Here is an 18,973-nt window from a genome sequence, read left to right on the forward strand (position 1 = left end):
TTACTACCCACATTTAAATGTTCTTTAGACATAATTATGCGTAAAATGCCGAAACCTGGGGAGCTGTAAAGTCAATTAAAAATATTGGATAATTAACCCTTTCTCTTCAAATTCAAAACAATGTATACAATACTAAGATATGATGGCGGCAGATAGAAACTTGGAAACCAAAATACTTAAATACATCAATTATTATGCAAAACTGTGAAAACTTGGGATGAGAACAAATATTTTACTGTGAATTTAGCATATTTTGGCGTTCCCAGCAATACAGGAGTTCAATTTGCCTATCAAATCAATAATTTACGCATAATTTACCTTCGATAACCTATTGAATCTTTTTTTCGTGATTTAATAGACAATTAGAGGACATCCGAAGTCTTAAGGTAACTTTCGTTGACGATCACAATCATTATCGAGGAGTGGAGAGGGCGACGCGGATACACATGGTTACGGTGGGAACGAAAAAGAGAAAAAAGGGAAGGAGCGGTTTTCTTGGGCTCAGGGGCGAGTGATCCTTTTGTGCCCCTTGAGACCTCAAGGGAGGAGACCCATAAAACTGAACCCAACCGAAGATCTAGGATAAATTATTCTGTGATATCGTCATCGAAAAGAAATGTAGAAAAAAAGATGAAAAATAAAAGACTAGAAGCACATCTGAAAATCGCTTATCCTCTATATTATTTCTACTGTATAGATACCTTTTTCTCAACTTATACGCAACCAAACTCTACAAATGATGTACCAAAATGCACAGAATTTATCAGAGAACATGCGACGGCATATCTTACTTCCTAAATATTGCTATTGTTTCATAAAATTGGTTTAAAAAAAGAAAATAGCCGATAAAAATAATAATCGATTCCGGCAAGATTGTCCTCATCCCAAGAATACAGTTAACGCCGTCGGATCCCACCATGCCTTTTAATTTGACTCGCAGACAATTTCCCATTAAGGTTTCTTATGCGATTACTATTAACAATGCTCTGGGTCAGACTTTGCAAAGAGCTGGCTTATTCCTGCCTGACCCTGTATTCTTTCATGGCCAACTTTATATAGCATTCTCTAGGGTAAGATCTTTTCAAAATATTTTTGTAAATATTAAGGGAAACGCTAAACAAGTATTAACAGAGGATAGTGTAATTACTTCCAATGTTGTGTTTAAAGAGGTCCTCTGACCTCAATATGTACATGAACATTCCAATTAAATTTTTACATGAGACCCTGCCTTTTTTTCTACATTTTAAAATTAGAAACGCGCCTATCCCTCTGTGGACCTGCATTGAAAAGAGCGGGGGAAACCCGCTGGGAGCGGGCGCATCACGCTCGTGTTTTATAAAATTAAGTATTCTGAATAGCGGACCATTTTTCACAAAATATCATTAATTCTATGGGGTTTTACGAATAATGAGGACTATCTATAAATCTTCAACCATTTCCTCTCCACCCCTTCTCCTCGTCTAGTTCCTCCTCCCCTCGCGCCCCTGTTGTTCGGCGGGGATCATTGATAGGGAATGATGGAACCGCCGCGGAGTGAGAAGGGAAAGGGGGAGATGGGTGCTCATTTCATAGCCATCGTGGAGAGTGCTCGCTGATATCACTCCCTGGCAATGCTCTCTCGAGGTGAGGAGGAGGAGGCGAGATGAGAAGAAGGTATGATGCGGAGGAGGGAGATGATGAGGAGGTATGGGTGGAGGAAATAGTATGAGGATGGAACATCCTCTTTCTAAGTCAGTCTCCAGAGAGTTAATGACATTCGCGCCATAATGGACTGCGAGTCCTGAATCAGAAGGCTTAATTTTATGAAAAATATGTAATATTCAGATGATTTCTGTACATTTTATTTTTTTTAATTTGTATTTATATTTCTTACAATTTGAGTTAAGGTATCACAGAATGGTTTATCGTGTATTTATGGTAGGATTCATTTTCATAATTTTTAAGTCACACATTTTATTAATATTAGAAAAAATCTACAGAAGCTCATATTAAATTATTTCATCACTGGCGCGTCTTCAATTTGAAAAATGTACTTAAAATGAAGAAAATACTTACGGAATAAGACATCGAGAGAATGAAGACTGGTAGAGGCTAATTTTAGTTTTAAGCGAATCAACCACATATGGAATAACTAAGTTATTACTATTAATTTTTCGCAATTTTTTTGAAAAATCATGATCATTTAAATTGATAAGTGTGCAGAATCTTAACCAAGTACTTTCTCTTCTTTCACTATTCAGATGAGTCACCGTAGGGACTGAAATCCATTCCTAGCAATTTCCGAGCTGAGAGTTCCGATGGCAGAAATTTTAATTGCCATTACCTGCTGTTGGATACCTAGTTAAACATCTCATTATCTTTGGATTTAAGTTAGAACTAACACTATAAAAACATAATGATGCTTTATTAGTCATTGCTATCGCGTTAAGTTTTATTTCAATGATTCCAATCTCAACACAATCAATTTCACAGTTAATATCCAATCATGAATATGTCTTGCAATGGATGAGGAGTAATTGGAGAGGAAATGGAGCGATAACTCTTAAACAGTAAACCAATTTGCACCTTTCTGAATTTATATATTACAATAATTGGATCGCTGTTATTTTTAACTATTTATTTGTTTATTTCCAACTTCCCCGTAAACAGCACAAAGAGGCCTTAACAACAGAGGATTAACAAAGCACGACATAAACATTCATGCCCTGAATAGGGAGTACCTACCCAGGCGGGATCCGCGACCTACCGCGTTGCAAGCGAGGACGTTGCACCCCCGCCACCAAGGCCGGCATTTCAATGAGAAATAAGAATAAATTATCAAAGGTGAACATTGTGCAATTTTCCTTTACTTAAATAAATATTTTCCTCGGACACCGTGTTGGCACCATTAATTACGTTTGCAAAATAAAATAACTGAAATAAGCAAAGAAAATAGACTTCACTTTTATGAAGACTTATGGAAACGAAAAAAATGATAGACGCTACTATTTTTACAAGATTTTCTCCATTCAAATAAATTCAAATATTGACGAAAAATATCGAATTTCAATATTAAATATTACGAATTAGAAAGAGGAATCAAACTTGAATGAGCTATAAATAGCTTCATTATATTATTATTGCGAGAAACTATTAAAATGACAACATGCATTAATTTTTATGGGCACTCAGAGATAATTCTCAATTATAAAGCTCAGCTTTAAATATAGTGGGGGCTTTGATGTGGAACCAAGTTAAATCATGTATTATTTTCTGTTGAAAAACATGGATGGGTATTATGCGGTAATCCCGTAGAGAGCTTGCAGTTTGCTCGTTTTGATAGAGCCAACAAAATCCGGCAGTCAGCACAATTCATTACTTTAGACTTAACAAAAACCTCGTTTCTAGAGTAAATCCGCATTGCCATGATCACCTGCACGAGGTCTGGAAAAATGTCATTGGTTGGAGATAATCCCTTCGCCCCAGATATTGTTTCCCATATTCCGCAGTGATTTCCGCTCCCCCATCGTTTTCCAAGCAACTGGGTTAGGGGTAATATCTATGGCACACATTGGAGAGAATGCTATAACTTAATACGGTCACAAAGTTTCAGATTTGCTGGCACCATAGACTTTAATTAGCATTTCAAGCTCCGTTTTCCAATAACGCCATCGTATATTTTTCGCGTATGAAAATAATCTTTGGGCGAAAGAAATTAAATTTTTCCTCTCCATGCATCCAACGATAATTTTTAAATCCACAATTACATTCAAAATGAGAAAAGCGGCTCAACTTTTACTCTTGCCCCAGTCTGAATCCAGACAAAACGGCATTAATTCAGCTTGCTATAACTAATTGCTAGCAGCTCCGCCGGACAAAAGTCCTACCACTTCTTTTGCTCTGATAAGAAATAATAATACGAGAAACTTTTACAAACCTAAATAAAATTAAAGGACTTGAATTAAAGAATTGAAAATCATATTGGTTTCACAATTAATAAATTAAATGAAGAATATTTTCAACTTGAGTAAAACTTTGATAGCTTATGAGTCCATCTCAGCTACTTTTATGTAAGCTATCGCCATAAAACCTAATGAATAATCCACAGCAGTGATCTAACTTTTGCTGTTGTTTGAAAACGACGTGCGAGAAATTTATACCATGAGGTGAAGTTTATGCTACTCTTTCGGTAAAATCTACACAACTTAACCTAGATGTTATTAAAGTTTTTGTTAAAGTCCAAGCATCAAAAATGAAGCGTTTTTGGCTACGGTTTGTCGCAAACTCACTGCATAAAAATCGAGAGGAAACTAGATAATAGATGAGGCTGCAAGAGGGAATATTCGCTTATAATCTTGCGGAATTAATTACGACATTTTACATGGCATGATGCGAGCCTCGATCGGCTCAAAAATCAAATAATTACTTCGCTTTTAAGACTCTGCTGCTATTATTTTAGAACAATGAAGGTATGACTGTCTGTTACAACGCCATATCAAGAAGAAATAGTATACTTATGACAGCCGAAGACCAAAAAATGTGTTAATTAGACATGCTGGAAGTCATTTTTCCCACTTTTTCATCAACTCTCGGCAAAATAGTGGAGATTAAAGCCTAAGTGAAACCATGAAAAATTATTTGCAAAGCAGTTTTACAATTCCGTTCTAAATCTTGATAGCTTTGAATAAACGAAGAAGGCACACTTTTATGCGGAACTGGCAATAAAATAGAATTTTTAATCAGCTCTAAAGGCGAGACGAATGATAATAACGATCCATTAAGGCAATGGATGGGAAATATCATATAAAAGTGAAAATTTACGTTTATTTATTATTATTTTCAATCACCCCATCAATGTGTTTATTAATTTTAGTATTGTTGAGGCCAATCACTGATTTTAATATTTTTTAACTGCCCATGATTACAGATTCATTCATTTCCTTAATAAATATGTAACAAAATAACCCCTCTGAATATTTTATTTCCCTAAAAATCATTTTTAAAAAATACGATTAAATACACTCCATGAAGGAGAAGATTAACAATGGATGATCTTCTCCTTCAATAGAAGACAAGACTAGTGCGGTATTCCTTGGAAGGAAAATGAAATTTGGACGAGAAAAGAATGAACAAGACGACATTTCGACCGTTTTTGCTATATCTTACGCTAATTGGAATTTTCTGCTAGAGCATTGATACCATATCACAAAATCTTCCACTTTTATACTCGCCCTGTCCTAAGTATGGAATAATTACATTTTTAGCCGAACAAAAATGAATACTCAGGCGTTACTTTTCTCTCTCTTTCCGTCCGATATGTCCTAATGCTCAAGTAGGTAGAGCATTAGGAGCTAAAGCCATTGCATATATCTACTACTTCAGAGCCCACTTTCGTCCAAAATAATACCTTTTCATTAAAAAATTTCCATTTCCTTAGCGCCCCTTTTTATCCTAAATAATACGTTTTTCATTTAACGTCTTCTCCTCCTCCTCATTTCTATTTTGTCATTTATTCTGCTCCCCTCATGACCTCTTGACTTAATTATTCTTTGCAATCTCTCCACCTCTGACTCCTGCTCTTTCTCACTCTCCCCATGAGTAGACTGTAGTTTGGTTTGATTCTACAAACCCTCAGAAAGCAAACAAATACAAAATGATTGTTAGGAATAGATGTATTGAATTTCTTCCCGCCAAGTTCAGTTCATGAAAAGAACCTCCGATCGTACTGCGGTATAATTCATTGTGAAGGGTAACGATGGAAGCAAAACATGCATGGCTTACTTTTCCTATCATCCATTCACCTTCTGATTTTCAAGCATATTTGTCATCGTTGCAAACGCAGGCAAACATCGCTTGATATCTCTCTTATATGCATTGTGAGTGGTAAAGAACTGAATCATTACTATGCAATGAAATTCAGTTTACTTGGCATGCGTCATTTAATAACGGGAATCTGAAGATCATAAAATCTTCAATTTCAGCATATGAGGCGGGAATAGAAACGTCCGCGAATAGCGATGAGCCTTCTCGACCTGATTGAAAGATTTTCGGGACACGCCTTCATTCCATTCGGATCTCGATAGAGGAAAAATACGCCGGAAGGGAAAAGAAAGTCAAATTGGATACAAGTTGTGTGTTTATGTGGAGACATTGACTTGAGAAAACAATCTTAGAAAATATGCTTGAACTACCTGAAGGATACCTTACGCGGAGATTCCAAGCGAGTAACAGCTGAGAAAACGGAAATGTGCGAAGTTTTGAAGGCTGCCGATGGAGACAATATCGATGGGGATCATTAGAAGGGTGAGTGAGACAAGTAATTCACTACCTACTAGAAGTAGGATTAACATTAGAATCGTGATCAACTGCCTAAGCTCTGCGAACCTCTGTTCGCGAAAGAGTCATTCGGTTCGCAAAAGAACCTCTGTTCCCCATTAGTTCGCAAAAGAGTTGAAAATAGGGGGTTATACTGGAAAGGAATAGGTGTTGAAGGAACGGTGGTTGGAAAGATATTGGGTCTGCCATCAAACTATTCTCAGAGCCCTTATCATGACCGAGAATGAGTTACAAGAATGCAATAAGGGGGGAAAATGTTCGCAAATAGCCAATTAAATTGAAAAAAATTATGCAGGTGTTTATGAAGACGGTATGATCAAGCAATAGTAAAAAGAGCAATTCATTTTGTAGTCGTCATTAATGCAGGTTTAAAACTAGTAGAGTGACCAAAGGAGAATTGTAGCTCGGAAAAAGGTTATCAGTGGATATTCTGATGAAAATGAACAGAAGAGTCGGAAGCATGTATTTACGTGAGGAACATATGGTTACTGAATCCGAATACCGTACGAATCTATTGCTTTTATACAGATTATCCACCACCAATTGATTAATACTTTCATAGTCCGCGTTTAAGGGTAAGTAAATGGTTTTCGGGAAGATCCGCGTGTACAAAAGGTTGGGAAGGGTAAGGAGGCGTTATTCCTTTCGAACATTCTAGCCCACATTAATCCCCGTCGTAACGTGCATTCCATTCTAAAGAGGCGTTCAGCAGTGGAGGTGACAAACTTACGGAATCTGAGAATCTATCGTCTTTTCATCTCATTCTTATCTCCTACGCTAATGGAAATGGCTCTAAACAAGGCAAGAGCAAATTGTGGAGGAGTTGAACTATATAGTAATAATTATGCCGACAGTGAAACGATTGTATGTTGGAGACAGAGAGCTACAGAAAAAATAGATAGTATATATATGGTCGAATAATTGTAGGGAATGAAAATAAGTTTTAATAAGACAAAGGTTATAAGGATCGGGATGGAAGAAGGCGATAAAAATATTAAGGTTGAGTACAAGAGACTAGAACGAGTACGAGTAGTATCTTTCAGATACTTTGGTAGTCTGTTTATGGATGGAAAATCTTCTTAGGAATCAAGATTAGAACATCAATCAGAAATAAAGTCTTTGAAAAGGCAAAATATTTATTTACTGCCGATAAAATACTTATGAGCCAAAGGAAGAGATTTGATAAATATATTATATTATATTTGGTGTGGAGCATGGTACTCGCACTGTATGAATTGGAGATTTGGACCAGAAGGAAAAAGTAAGTGAAATATCTGGAGAGTTTTGAAATGTGACTATGGAGAAGGATGATGAGAGAGAGAGAGGTGAATAGAAAGAATTTGACAAGCTTTGGATAGGACTGACAAAAAGATCATGGTCTCCATGAGAAGGAGAAACTCAAACTGGTTGCGGAATGGCTGCCTCCTGAGCACAATAATATAAGGAAAAGTGATAGGAAAATGCAAGAATGAAAGAAGAAATTTTGAAATGTCTACGAATTTGAGGAAAAACAGAAGTTGCCAAGAGATGAAAATTTGGGCGCAAAATAGAGAAGTTTGCCGTAGTCCAGCTGGAACCTATCTAAGGACAGATTAATATTGATGATGATCATCCTAGTAATTCCAGTAAAGTCTAGTGAACGCATCGACTGCAAAAATTAACATTTTTAAAGCGCTTAATGATGATGATCCTGATTATGATTATCACGCTCAACAGCAGTCAGTTAGTAATAAACTAGGTGGAATATGGTGATTCAATGATTTTTCAAGTACATATTTTGCATAACCATTACCAACCCTATAGAGGGCATAAAGTCGTCTAGATTAACTGGCCCCAGCCTTTTTTTTGGATTGGAAAAGGAGGTTGAGCGGGATGACGGCAAGGCATTATATTTTATGATGCATGCGCTAACCACTTGGGAATGAGCCAAAGAGCAACCTATGAGAGGCGAGAGGAAGAGTCTTAGTGAAATGCTTTACTTATCAATTCGCGAGCACACGCCCGCCCGCCATTCCCTTCCAAATCTGCCCGTAATCCACTCGAGGGCCCCTCCCCTCCCCTCCTATCGATCCCACTCTTTAAAGCCACAATGAACGCGAAATTTACGACGGAGCACGCGGCGGCCGGAGGGGATCCGAATTCACACGACGACATTTACGAGTGCAGTAATCTCCCGATTTACGAACGGCGGCGCACCTTCTTGAAAAGCCCTCCGTAAATCTCGTTCGTTCGTTCGTTAAACGAAGCTCCGTAAAACGGAAACGATTCCCCGCGACGCGACACGACAACAAAGCGGGTCCTTTTACATCGGGGAAAGAGGGTTTCGCATTTCACAAGGGACTAATTTTCGGTTATGACGTAGTAAAGCAACCGATCAAAGGCGAATTTCAAAATTTAACTCCATTTGCACAACGTTTCGGCAATGTAATGAGAAGACAAGCCGCAGTAAAGATACTGTGAACGCGACATGCAGTGGTTCGTTGCTGTTGCTTATTATCTGCAGAGCATGTTGTACGAAAGCCGCAAAAACGTCATATTCATTTCCTCCGATGGCATTTTGCGAGTAAATTAACCCACCTTGCAATGAAAGCTCTTAATAGGGGCCTATAACAACCACCAAATTCTGAAACCGATCAACATTTGGCAAATAATAGACATATATTGTATTTAAGACTCAGATATCAATGAGGCAAGTTAACGTCGTAATGGAAAATATAATCCTTTGATTGACGTATTGGTCTCTGAAAAGGCAAGAATATAGGAAAATGCTAAGCAAATGATTTTTCTTGCAAGGTTTTCATTAGTTCTGGCCATGTCAACGCAATCAAAATCCAATTTGAGTTCATGTTTATTAGTACATGCGTTTTGGTGAAAATACTTAAATGATTTGAAATTTGATAAATTCTCTTCCTGAGGACAGGAAACACATAATTCTGAAGTCAAAACGCAACGTAAATAATTGAGAACAATCGCCAGTAAAGGAAAATAGGATACTTATGGAGCTTTGGGATCCCCAAAATATGTAGCAGAGTTTTTGCCGATATATCCAATGCAAGTGAAGCTTGGAGAAAAAAAAATGGTGAATGCAAGAATGTTTAAAGACGTGGTTATGAGGGAGGGGTGAGTAGGGCAGGAGAGAGGGAATGACAGGGGGAGAAGGGTTTTGCATGCGGTGGAGGAGAGGCGAGGAAATTGTTGTGGGAAATTGGTTGGAAGCAGAAAAGGAAAATGGATGAGATGAGAGCACGGATGGGTGGCCGGGTACTGGAGGAGGAGGAGCTGGGTGAAGGGTAGGCGGAGGAGGGCGATAAGCTCTTGGTTGGGATGAAGAGAATCTTGGGGAAATCATGGGGTGCAGGGGAGCGTGCGAATGCAAAGGCGGCTGATGAGCTCGCAATGGAGGAGGAAGTAGTTTCCCAAGTGCGGATAATAAGCGGCATAAGCAATGGATCTCATTCGAGAGGAGGATATATGTCATTATAAATACAAAATGTGGAAATGAGCGACGTGAAAAACTGAACAAAGTATGAAAATGAATATTATAAGATCGTTCATTGGCATTCCTCGATAGACAAATGCGAATTACAGGCAATCATCGCAAACAAAGTTTGCATCCCTTTTATTGCTACGTTATAACAAACAGAAGTAATGCTCCACGCCAATTTTTAAAAACTTTTCCTTTGAAAACTAATGGAATGTATGGGCTTTTAAATGGAAATGTAAAGTTACTAGCATTCGTTTCGGTTCGAGTGTCAAAGGCGTCAATTTAGTTCGGCTAGTAACGATTTCATTCGTCCTTTATGTACGTAACGATCTCATTTAGATTCTAAAATGGAGAAATGGAGTCTAGATTATCGGAATTTATCTCAAATCACCTTAAGGCAACTGTCATATTGTTAAAAAAAATGTGTAATTATTTCGAAAAATATCCATGCAAGCAAGTTTTCCACAGCTTGGTATTTCTCAAAGTATTGCCCAATACTTTGGTTCCTTTCAGCTGTAGCGTTTCTCTCTTATTGCAATAAGAATGTGAGATTCTAAATTTATATTTAACAATTTACTTTCAGATTTCGCGGGGAATATGATTTTTTTTAAACTAGCAGCGTTTTCAGCTTCATTCACCCTTTCGAAATCATAAATATTGAATTTCCAAAATTGATAATCTAGTATCGCCTTGTAGATTCAAAGAGTGTGGAAAGTTAATTGAAATCACCTGAAGTTGTGACTATGACATACAATAAAGATTTGGGAAGGGAAATAATGCCTTTATGAGAATTTATCAAATATTAGGAAGATATTTTAATAGTAAGCAATGAAAGAGGTTGATGACGTACTACCTATGGAGCTGGTTTCTACATAGGCCGGAGGAAATCACTCTAGTGACAGTGGAAATAAGAAGAATCGGCGCTTTGAAAATGACATTCGAATATAAAAATAGATGATGGGAGTGAGATGAAGCGATGGACGGAGGGAGAAATGAAGAGGTCCTGGCAAGCGCGGGAGAGGCTAGACAGTTTCAGATGTTAATCATAACACGGCAAAGGAGATAGATTTCCGGAAAGAGTATAGGAGGGGCTTATAGGGAAACAGAATCATAAGAGGGAGGAAAAATTAAAGATTTGCGATGGGATGCGGCACCAAATCCAGGAGAGCTCCGGGCTTCGGAGGAGAAACTTGGACCGGGACGCAAAGAGTGTGCTTGGTAAGTGTGAGAGCATCTAGCGATGACGCATACGAAAACGATGGCTATGATTGAACAATTTGCCAAACAGATAAATGAACCTGAGATATCGTAATTTACGGGGCAGACACGAAGATGTCATGGCGCACAGGGAATGAAAGGTGGGACACCAGAGCAGACGCCATTCTGGCATCAATTCAAATGGTTTGCATGCTCTCAGGACACTAGATACCTCATTTTCAGGAACTGTCTCACTTGGAAATGTCTCGGCCTGCGCTATGCTCGCCTCGGCTTCGGTCTATGCTTCTGGCATAACACCTAAGTTATTTTTCCTCAATTTTGGAACTTTCATTATTAACTCAAACCTGAATTGAGGTGCTTTATAGCATACCCTGTAACTGATATGTTTTAGCAAAGGCAAATTCTGCAATCCTCATACGCCAGATGTCACATAAAAACAAAAGACTCAGATTTAATTTGGTGGCATTTTGAAATCATAATGATAGAAGAACACACGAAGATTTGTAATTTACCTCGCTTCAATCAAAGTTACACCTACCGATGTTTCATTGGGTAACCGTCACCCTCGAAGCGTCGAGCACCATGAGACATAGGACAGTGTAAGTTTTATTGAAGCGTGAAAAAAGACAAAAAAATTATATTGTGTGCTCTTCTATCATGATGGCGTGACATAGTGGACAATAGTAGTCGAGTAGGCGATCAAAACTGTTTCTTTGAGCGCGATCCGGTGTTCGAAGGGGCTAGAGGAGGGGGGTTAAGCGCGACTGACTAACCGTGATGCGTGAGGAGCGACGCGATGATGAGTACGTTGGACACGATGATGGCGACGCCCATGACGAAGATGATACACGCTTGCGTCAGCGCCTCCAGCGTGAACGGTATTCCGCTCTCCCCTCCGTCCTCGCTCAAGATGATCATGGCTCCATCGCGTCCCAGGAACATCTCAGGCCCGCCGGGGAGAGGGCGGCCCGGCGGGGGGCGGGCCGCGGGGGCCTAGCGGCGCCCCGCGCGCGGTGGGCGTCGCCTCGGAGGAGGCCCCTGCGAGGGCCGACAACAACCACACTCAAGCACTGCCTCCTCGGGGGTCCACGCGAGCTCAGCGGGCCGGAAGGCGAAACAGAGAGAAGAGAAGAAGAAGGAGGAGGAGGAAAGAGGCCTCTCAGGGGAGGCTGAGCGGCCGGGAAGGTCTCATGGCCAGCTGCGGCCCTGGCGGTCATCCGGGGCGGCCTCCTCGCGGACTCAAGAGGACCGCGGGCCGTCCATGCCCGTGGGCCGGCGGGGGTGGACGGAGCCCCGCTCGGCGGCTGCACTGCTTCTCCTGGGGGCCGCCCCGTGTCTGCGGGAGGCGGCGGTCGGCGGTGGCGCGTTGAGTCGGCTCGTGGGCCGGGGGCAGGCGCGCGGGGGCGGCCCGCGGCTCTTCTCGGCGGTGCTGTGGCCGTTGGTGGCGGGCAGTCGGGCGAGGGAGATGCCCCGTCCACGTGCGCTCATTGTCCGCGAAGTGACCGCCCACTATCACGTGCAGCGGCCCCGGGCCCTCATGGGTCTGCGGAGAAGGGAAAGGGGAAAATTATATTAACACGAGTGATAACACCATGGAATGCCCTCCATTTGATCAGGTTCAAACATGCATTTTACAAAATTGCTTTTTAAATAATATAATGCCCTCGATCTGCGCTCTATCAGGTGCAAGGACTAAATATTACAAGTAATTTAAAAATAATGCGCTATGACCATTTGGCATCGATTTTCATGTCATATCAGGCGTGCACAGCACATATAAACACATGTAAATCTTTAGGAGTGAAGAGCCCACAATTTTTATGCCATTCACCAATAATCCCGGGATATTTTGAACCCGTTTTAAGTTCCTGGATTGAGTTCAAACACACGATATGCGCTTTATCGCGCGCAAATATTGCTCAGTTCTAAAATATGTTTTGAAATGCCATGACCACATTTTTCATCATTTTCCACAATTTTTAGATACTGAAATTTGTTTTACAGCTAGCATAAAATCACCGAGATGAAGAATCCAGTGTGTCGTTACCAGCCCATACCCTGAATATGTATGTTTCTAACCACCGCTAACAATATAATGATAAATTTCTTGGGCAGGGTACGGTAGGAAAATTAATTTTACTAAAGGATACAGTGGAATTTTGCGGAATCTCAGCAAAGAAACAAATTTTATAATGTAGAAAAAGGCAGTATTTTGTAGTTAGGCATCAAAAGTTGGCTGTTACTAACCGCAGTATGCGTCAAAACAAGTGACAGTCGACCTCGCCATGGTGCGTGTTGGAAGCATGGCATCGGATTTTCCTGGGCATTGGGTTAACATGAGAGGAGGAGGGGAGAAGTTTATAGCCTCAAGAGAAAGCAGGATCTGCACACCCTTCCAGTAGTCAGTGTGAAGAGAGCCAGAAATACAGCCACTTGTTTCCCGCACTCACAAAAAATCGGTCGTTTTCAGACGGAAACCCTTTTCCCAGACGAAAGACTTTAGAGCAGCGATCGACCAAAAGGGGGCTGGCCAGTGAACGTAACATGTAGGAATATGTGAGACCCTCCGGTATCAACCAAAAACACTCATTTCATACATTCTCACAAATGGCAATGATAAAAAAACGATGAAGGCATTTTTAATTTGTAAGTAATTACATTAAATTCTGCATTTCTCTTTTGAAAAAGATGTTCCATTGCCGATTTTGCGAAATATTAGTTGAATGTCCATGAGAAATATGAGCTTTCTTCCACCGCTATAGAGGACTCAAAATTAGCCCACATTGTTTGAAAGAGTGAAACACAAAAATCCTCACAAAACACGAACTAATAATATCGTGAACGGATTCGTCATTATCTCGGATTGACAGCGTTGACCACCGCCGCTCAATTTCACTTTCATTCTTAAATCTCATTACTTCACACATGAGCTTTCCTTTCAACATCATTCTCTATTTGCCCCGCACCCTCTCTAAAAGTCTCCCTCTGAAGCTCTTCCCTCCGACTCGACTTCGACAAATCTGAATCTTTTCCCTTCGACTTCTTCGTCATCTCACCTCACCTCTCTTCACATCGCACTCTCGCGTATGAACATTTGTTCGATTTTTTTGGCCCTCCTTTGATTAAAATTCCCACGAGAGGGCCTTGTGGTCTTCTAAGATCCCTTCCGTAAAATACCTCATTGACCTACATTATTTACAGCATCCACCAGTGACACCGAATCTCAAAGCTACCCACCTCTTTCTTTTACCCGCATTTACTGTGCATCTCCAACTGCCGCAAGCACGGATACTCCAGATTTATGTCTCGATAAGATACTTTATTACCTTGGGGATTGCTCTCCTGATAATGTGTTTGTTTTCCGCCAGAGGGATGAAATTTTCCCGCAAAGGCGATCCTACTAATAATTGTTTCCTTGATGTATCCATTGCTATGACGATCTTCATTTATACAGCTCTTCTAGCATCTGCTTTCTCAGGAATAATAGTCGATTTGACCCTTCCCTCTTCCCTCGACTTCGTCGAATTCGTTCTTTTAGTTTTTTTAACATTCAGACGGTTCCCCTCTATTATATTCTCCGTAGAAGTGAGCGTTTTCTCAGGTTCTATGCTTGTGACTGCAATCTATGCCATTTCATCCGAGTAACGCTGCATACTGGCTCTACCTTCTTTTAAATGTCGTAATAACACGCATGAATGAGGTTGTCCCCTTTTAACATCTCTTTCCACTTTTTAACTAAACCCTTAAAGTTCGAAAGAAAAAATTGCATATTCTTCTTATTTCCCTTCTTGCATCTACTTTCATTAGTTTTTCATTTCATTTCTATGATTATAAATAGTTTCAAAGTATGGGTGACAATAGCCCTCTCCGAGGCCTACGGTCAAGTCTTAAAATGAGAAAACAAGGACCACTCCACTTTTTTTCGTAATTTAATCTATTGTCGGTAAATTTTCTGCTATCGTTGAAGAGTCTCTCATCCATAAGTGACTACTTTTAGAATATGTTGCACCCGCATCGTCATAAAAGTCATGGGAAAATAGTATATATCGGACACAATTTCCAAATTTTTTCATTGTCAGCTAGACTTCATGCATAATTTTTCCTTCATACCAGTATTATTTAATTTTCAGCCGATTAGCGACAACGCCAAGTATAATAATTCTGCCTTTTCCACAATTTTAGTATCAGAGGCTGATTCAAACATTTAGAGAAATCTCAAAAGACCTCGGGAAAGTCAAATCCTCCAAGTCAAGACAAGCGACTAACGAAATATATAATCCCTAAAATGAGTTTCTATGGATTCCCCATATCTGTGGGTTTCCCGCCTTTTTAACGGAGTTTCCCCAAGTGTAAGAAAAATGAAAGACTTCTTGAAAACTCAGGTTTATTCGAAGTATTTTTTTCATTTCATCAATAGATTAAAATTTAAAATGCTCTTTAACGTAGATGATTCTTCGTACGTGTTGTTTGCAGTTCTGTTGAGATCCCTTTCCCACGGCAGCGAATATATAGAGAAAATATGTGCATCTAGTGGGTAAGCAAGCGTATTTTGTAGATGAAGAATAAACTTAAATGTATATGACAAAAGATCCGCGGCATTGATACGTGAATTTCAGTGCCCGGTGAAAAAAACATGACAAAATATATTTATAACCGTGGCATAACTATCCGAGAAATTTTTGAAACATTTTTATAAAAAATATGACCGATATTTACTGCAATTTCCTTATAAATGAGAAATTTTACACATTCTCAGTTAATATAAACCATACTTTAGATCTATGTAACAATTTTGGAATATCATTTCTAATTACATTTCATTTTTAATAATAGAAAAGGTAAATACTAACACGTTAAGTATTTATCTCGCAGATTTATTTTAGGTTTTAGCTATTTCACAACAATTTTCGGAAACTTAAATGTCAATTTTAAGCTTTCATCACAATCTTGAGAGAGGATCGAGAAAATTGAGAAATACGAGGATTACGAATTTATTAGATTCCTTCTCCCCCTTTTTCGATAACTTCCATAACTGCAACCGTAAAATAATATTAAACACATTTAAGGTGGTATATATTAGAGTAGCGATACAATTTACCGGAAGCTAAACGTCCCATGTAAAATTCAACAAATTTTATTTCATAAGTAATGAGAGCAGAGGGCAAGTGTAAGGGGGTTTTCCATTGCTCATTATTATTTTAGCCATCCCTCAAAATATGTCCCGAAAAAATTTCATCTTCCACCAAAATTGAGACTTCAATTTCTCCATGATTTTTCGCAATTCAAATGATTTGTTTGGGAAGTACGTGCGTGTTAATGAATCTTCTGAATGACGGAGCCATATTAAAAAATTTCGCCAACCCCACAGTGTGTAGGTCACCGGTTTCGCCGCATTATTTAACCAAAGCGGAGCACTCCCTTCGAGGGCTGTATTTTGCGGCGCAGGATGTGGCTTCGAAAAGGGGGACGGAGAGTTCGTGCGTGTATGAATGTGCGTGGGGTTGGGGGCGCACACAACATGGACGAGGGGAGGGGCAAGCGGCGCAGGTGGCTCCACCCGAACGACCTGCGGATAAAAAACGATTGAAAGAAAAGGTGCTCTAAAGCTGGGATTCCGAGTATTAAGGGCAGAAATACCCTCGACAATAAGATGCTATGAAGCATGTTAAGAATGATTTCCGTCTTTGAAAGGCGAATTACTCGCGAATTGAAGCGACTAATATGTTACAACAATGTCACTGCTCCTCTCTGTCAAAATATCAAACTATAGCTTTAAATGTTTCAACAAATCATAAAGTTTGTTTAAAAATTCAAGTTTTTTATTCGAACTTAATAGAATAAAATAATGCATTGGCTCAAGGTCACACGCTTAAATTTTACATATTTATATGCTCAAAATCAAAACCGTGATGAGATTTCACTTTATATGTAACACTGCAGTGAAGTCAATTTATCATCTTGTATTTGAGATGCAGTATTGTATTCACTCACAATTCAGAATTCCGCAAATCAATCGGATGGAGACCCTATGCAAGTCGTATTTTCAACTTTGAATAATGATTAAAAATGGATCCTCCGCCAGATTCATTCCGAGCACAGAAATGCAATGCATAAGTTCACCTCGCAGTAGAGCATGATTCCACCAGAGCACTGTGAGAGAATTTGGCGAACGAATGAAATATTCAGGTGCATGTACTACCCATTTCATTAACTTTCCCTGTGATCGTGGTCGTTATTTATCCGCCGATAGATAGCTTCACTGAGCACTTCCTTTGAAAGGAAATCCGGCCGTACAGCCAAGGAATCAACGATACCAGAAGATTTTGGCGTCCTGGCAATGGACCAAAGAGTGGTGAATCTACAGTTTATGTGACCGTAATCTAGAATATCCATGCGCAATACTATGTGTGGGGCAAATATCTCTAGCAATCAAGAGATAATATATAGTGAAGGCTTCCTAGAATAGTTGCATTCAGATCCAATTTTCGTTGATAATGAGTAGTCACTTTAAAATTGCTAATTATTCAAAGCTTGAAGGCGTTTTTGAGTTCTTAAGGACCTAAAATAATAAATTGTTATTCACTTAGCTTGTCAAATTACAAAGAATACTTGACCATTACCATCGACCTTCATTGAAAGATGAAATTGTTTGGCTATTAGACCAAAAAATATCTTTGTCGTTATAAATTTCCTCCTCCGGCTAATTTCGATTCAGTTGACCCACATTTTTCGCATGTAAGCTTATTTCATTCGTGATATCCAGCGGGATGCTATTTTTTACGGTGTGTCTAGCAAGTTTATATGCTCTACTTACTTGTCAGGATTTTCACGTAGCAACTTCTCTGCCTCGCTTTCGGTGGGGCTTCCTTATTAGCGACACTCTCTGTACTGTCCGTATTTATTTTTCTACAGCACTGCATTCCCATGGCTTCCAATCACCTTTGTTGCGCTGCTGTGATCGTTCGAACTCCGCTGTCCGGCAACAGCATCCTTTATAATTATGCACGAAAGAAAAGCTTCTTTGCTCCGAAAATGTAATGCCTTATAGTAACGGAACTTGACCACTGAGGGAGTATGATTTTTTTCTCTGTCTATCAAACATTCCTTGTTTCCTCAATTACCACGAATTCTAAGTCTGCGATTTAATCACTTCTCAATTTGCTCGCTTTCTTGAGGCAACGTTTTTACGCATTGCTCCAAAAGCTCTGATAATACATACATGCCGTATAATTGGCTTTGATGATTTGCGAATTATTTCAGGCCTTCTCCCGTTACTTTAGGAATTTTCAGATCAAAACCTTATCACACATTTTGGTGGCCATTTATGCATGAATACTATTATTTTGACGGAATTTATCGCATCGTTTCTGCTGGGAAAATCTGGGAGTCCTCTGCTCGCCACTACTTCTTCATCACTGAAGTACGATCGTCAATCCTGAGACAATCTAACCATCGTAACGATGAATTGAGTAACGTCATGAGAGAAGAGAACTATTTTCGCAAGCAAACTTATTTTTTTATAAAAATATGGCAAAATTTGATCTACTGCCGTATAATAAACATCTAATTGATATAAATTTTAGACATTTATGTTTAATTTAATGAAATCTGGCATTTTTCATGAGAATCTCACAATTTTATAAATTTTTGTATTTACTTTTACTGTCATTATTACTATACTAAACATTATTATATACTAAAATTGCTATAAAATTTTACTAAGTGAACAGGTTTACTGTGCCATTACATCTGTATCCTCACCGATTAGAATTTCTACGCTCCCGGAAAGGCGAGACCCAGTTATATTCCTATAAACAGCATTCTTATTTGACATCCTTCTTTGCTACATCTCTCAGTTTTTCAATTACTACACAATATTAAACTTCTATGGTCGACATAGTGAAAAGAAGAGGCCTCGTCTTTTGCCTACGAGTTCTCCCTGTTCTTTTCTCCTTC

General features: G+C 39.3%; 2 protein-coding genes across 3 annotated transcripts in view; both read right to left on the reverse strand.

Moving 5' to 3' along the window:
- Positions 1-12,225, reverse strand: part of LOC124156947 (G-protein coupled receptor 52) — a 29,302-nt gene extending 17,077 nt beyond the window's left edge. Inside the window, exons 1-2 of one of the 2 annotated variants that reach the window (XM_046531402.1) lie at positions 11,791-12,225; positions 2,725-2,742 (exon numbers count right to left, since the gene is read on the reverse strand). In XM_046531402.1, coding sequence (XP_046387358.1) covers positions 2,725-2,742; positions 11,791-11,959 — 187 coding nt within the window. In that variant the 5' untranslated portion in view covers positions 11,960-12,225. The remainder of the gene's footprint in view (positions 1-2,724; positions 2,743-11,790) is intronic. The other variant, XM_046531406.1, reaches the window with a different exon arrangement.
- Positions 12,226-12,230: 5 nt separating this feature from the next.
- LOC124168711 (translation initiation factor IF-2-like) overlaps positions 12,231-18,973 on the reverse strand; it is a 148,622-nt gene continuing 141,879 nt past the window's right edge. Inside the window, exon 4 of the mRNA XM_046546980.1 lies at positions 12,231-12,560. Within this exon, the coding sequence (XP_046402936.1) occupies positions 12,231-12,560 (330 nt within the window). The remainder of the gene's footprint in view (positions 12,561-18,973) is intronic.

The sequence above is a fragment of the Ischnura elegans genome, chromosome 1, assembly GCF_921293095.1.
Source record: "Ischnura elegans chromosome 1, ioIscEleg1.1, whole genome shotgun sequence".
Taxonomy (NCBI): domain Eukaryota; kingdom Metazoa; phylum Arthropoda; class Insecta; order Odonata; family Coenagrionidae; genus Ischnura; species Ischnura elegans.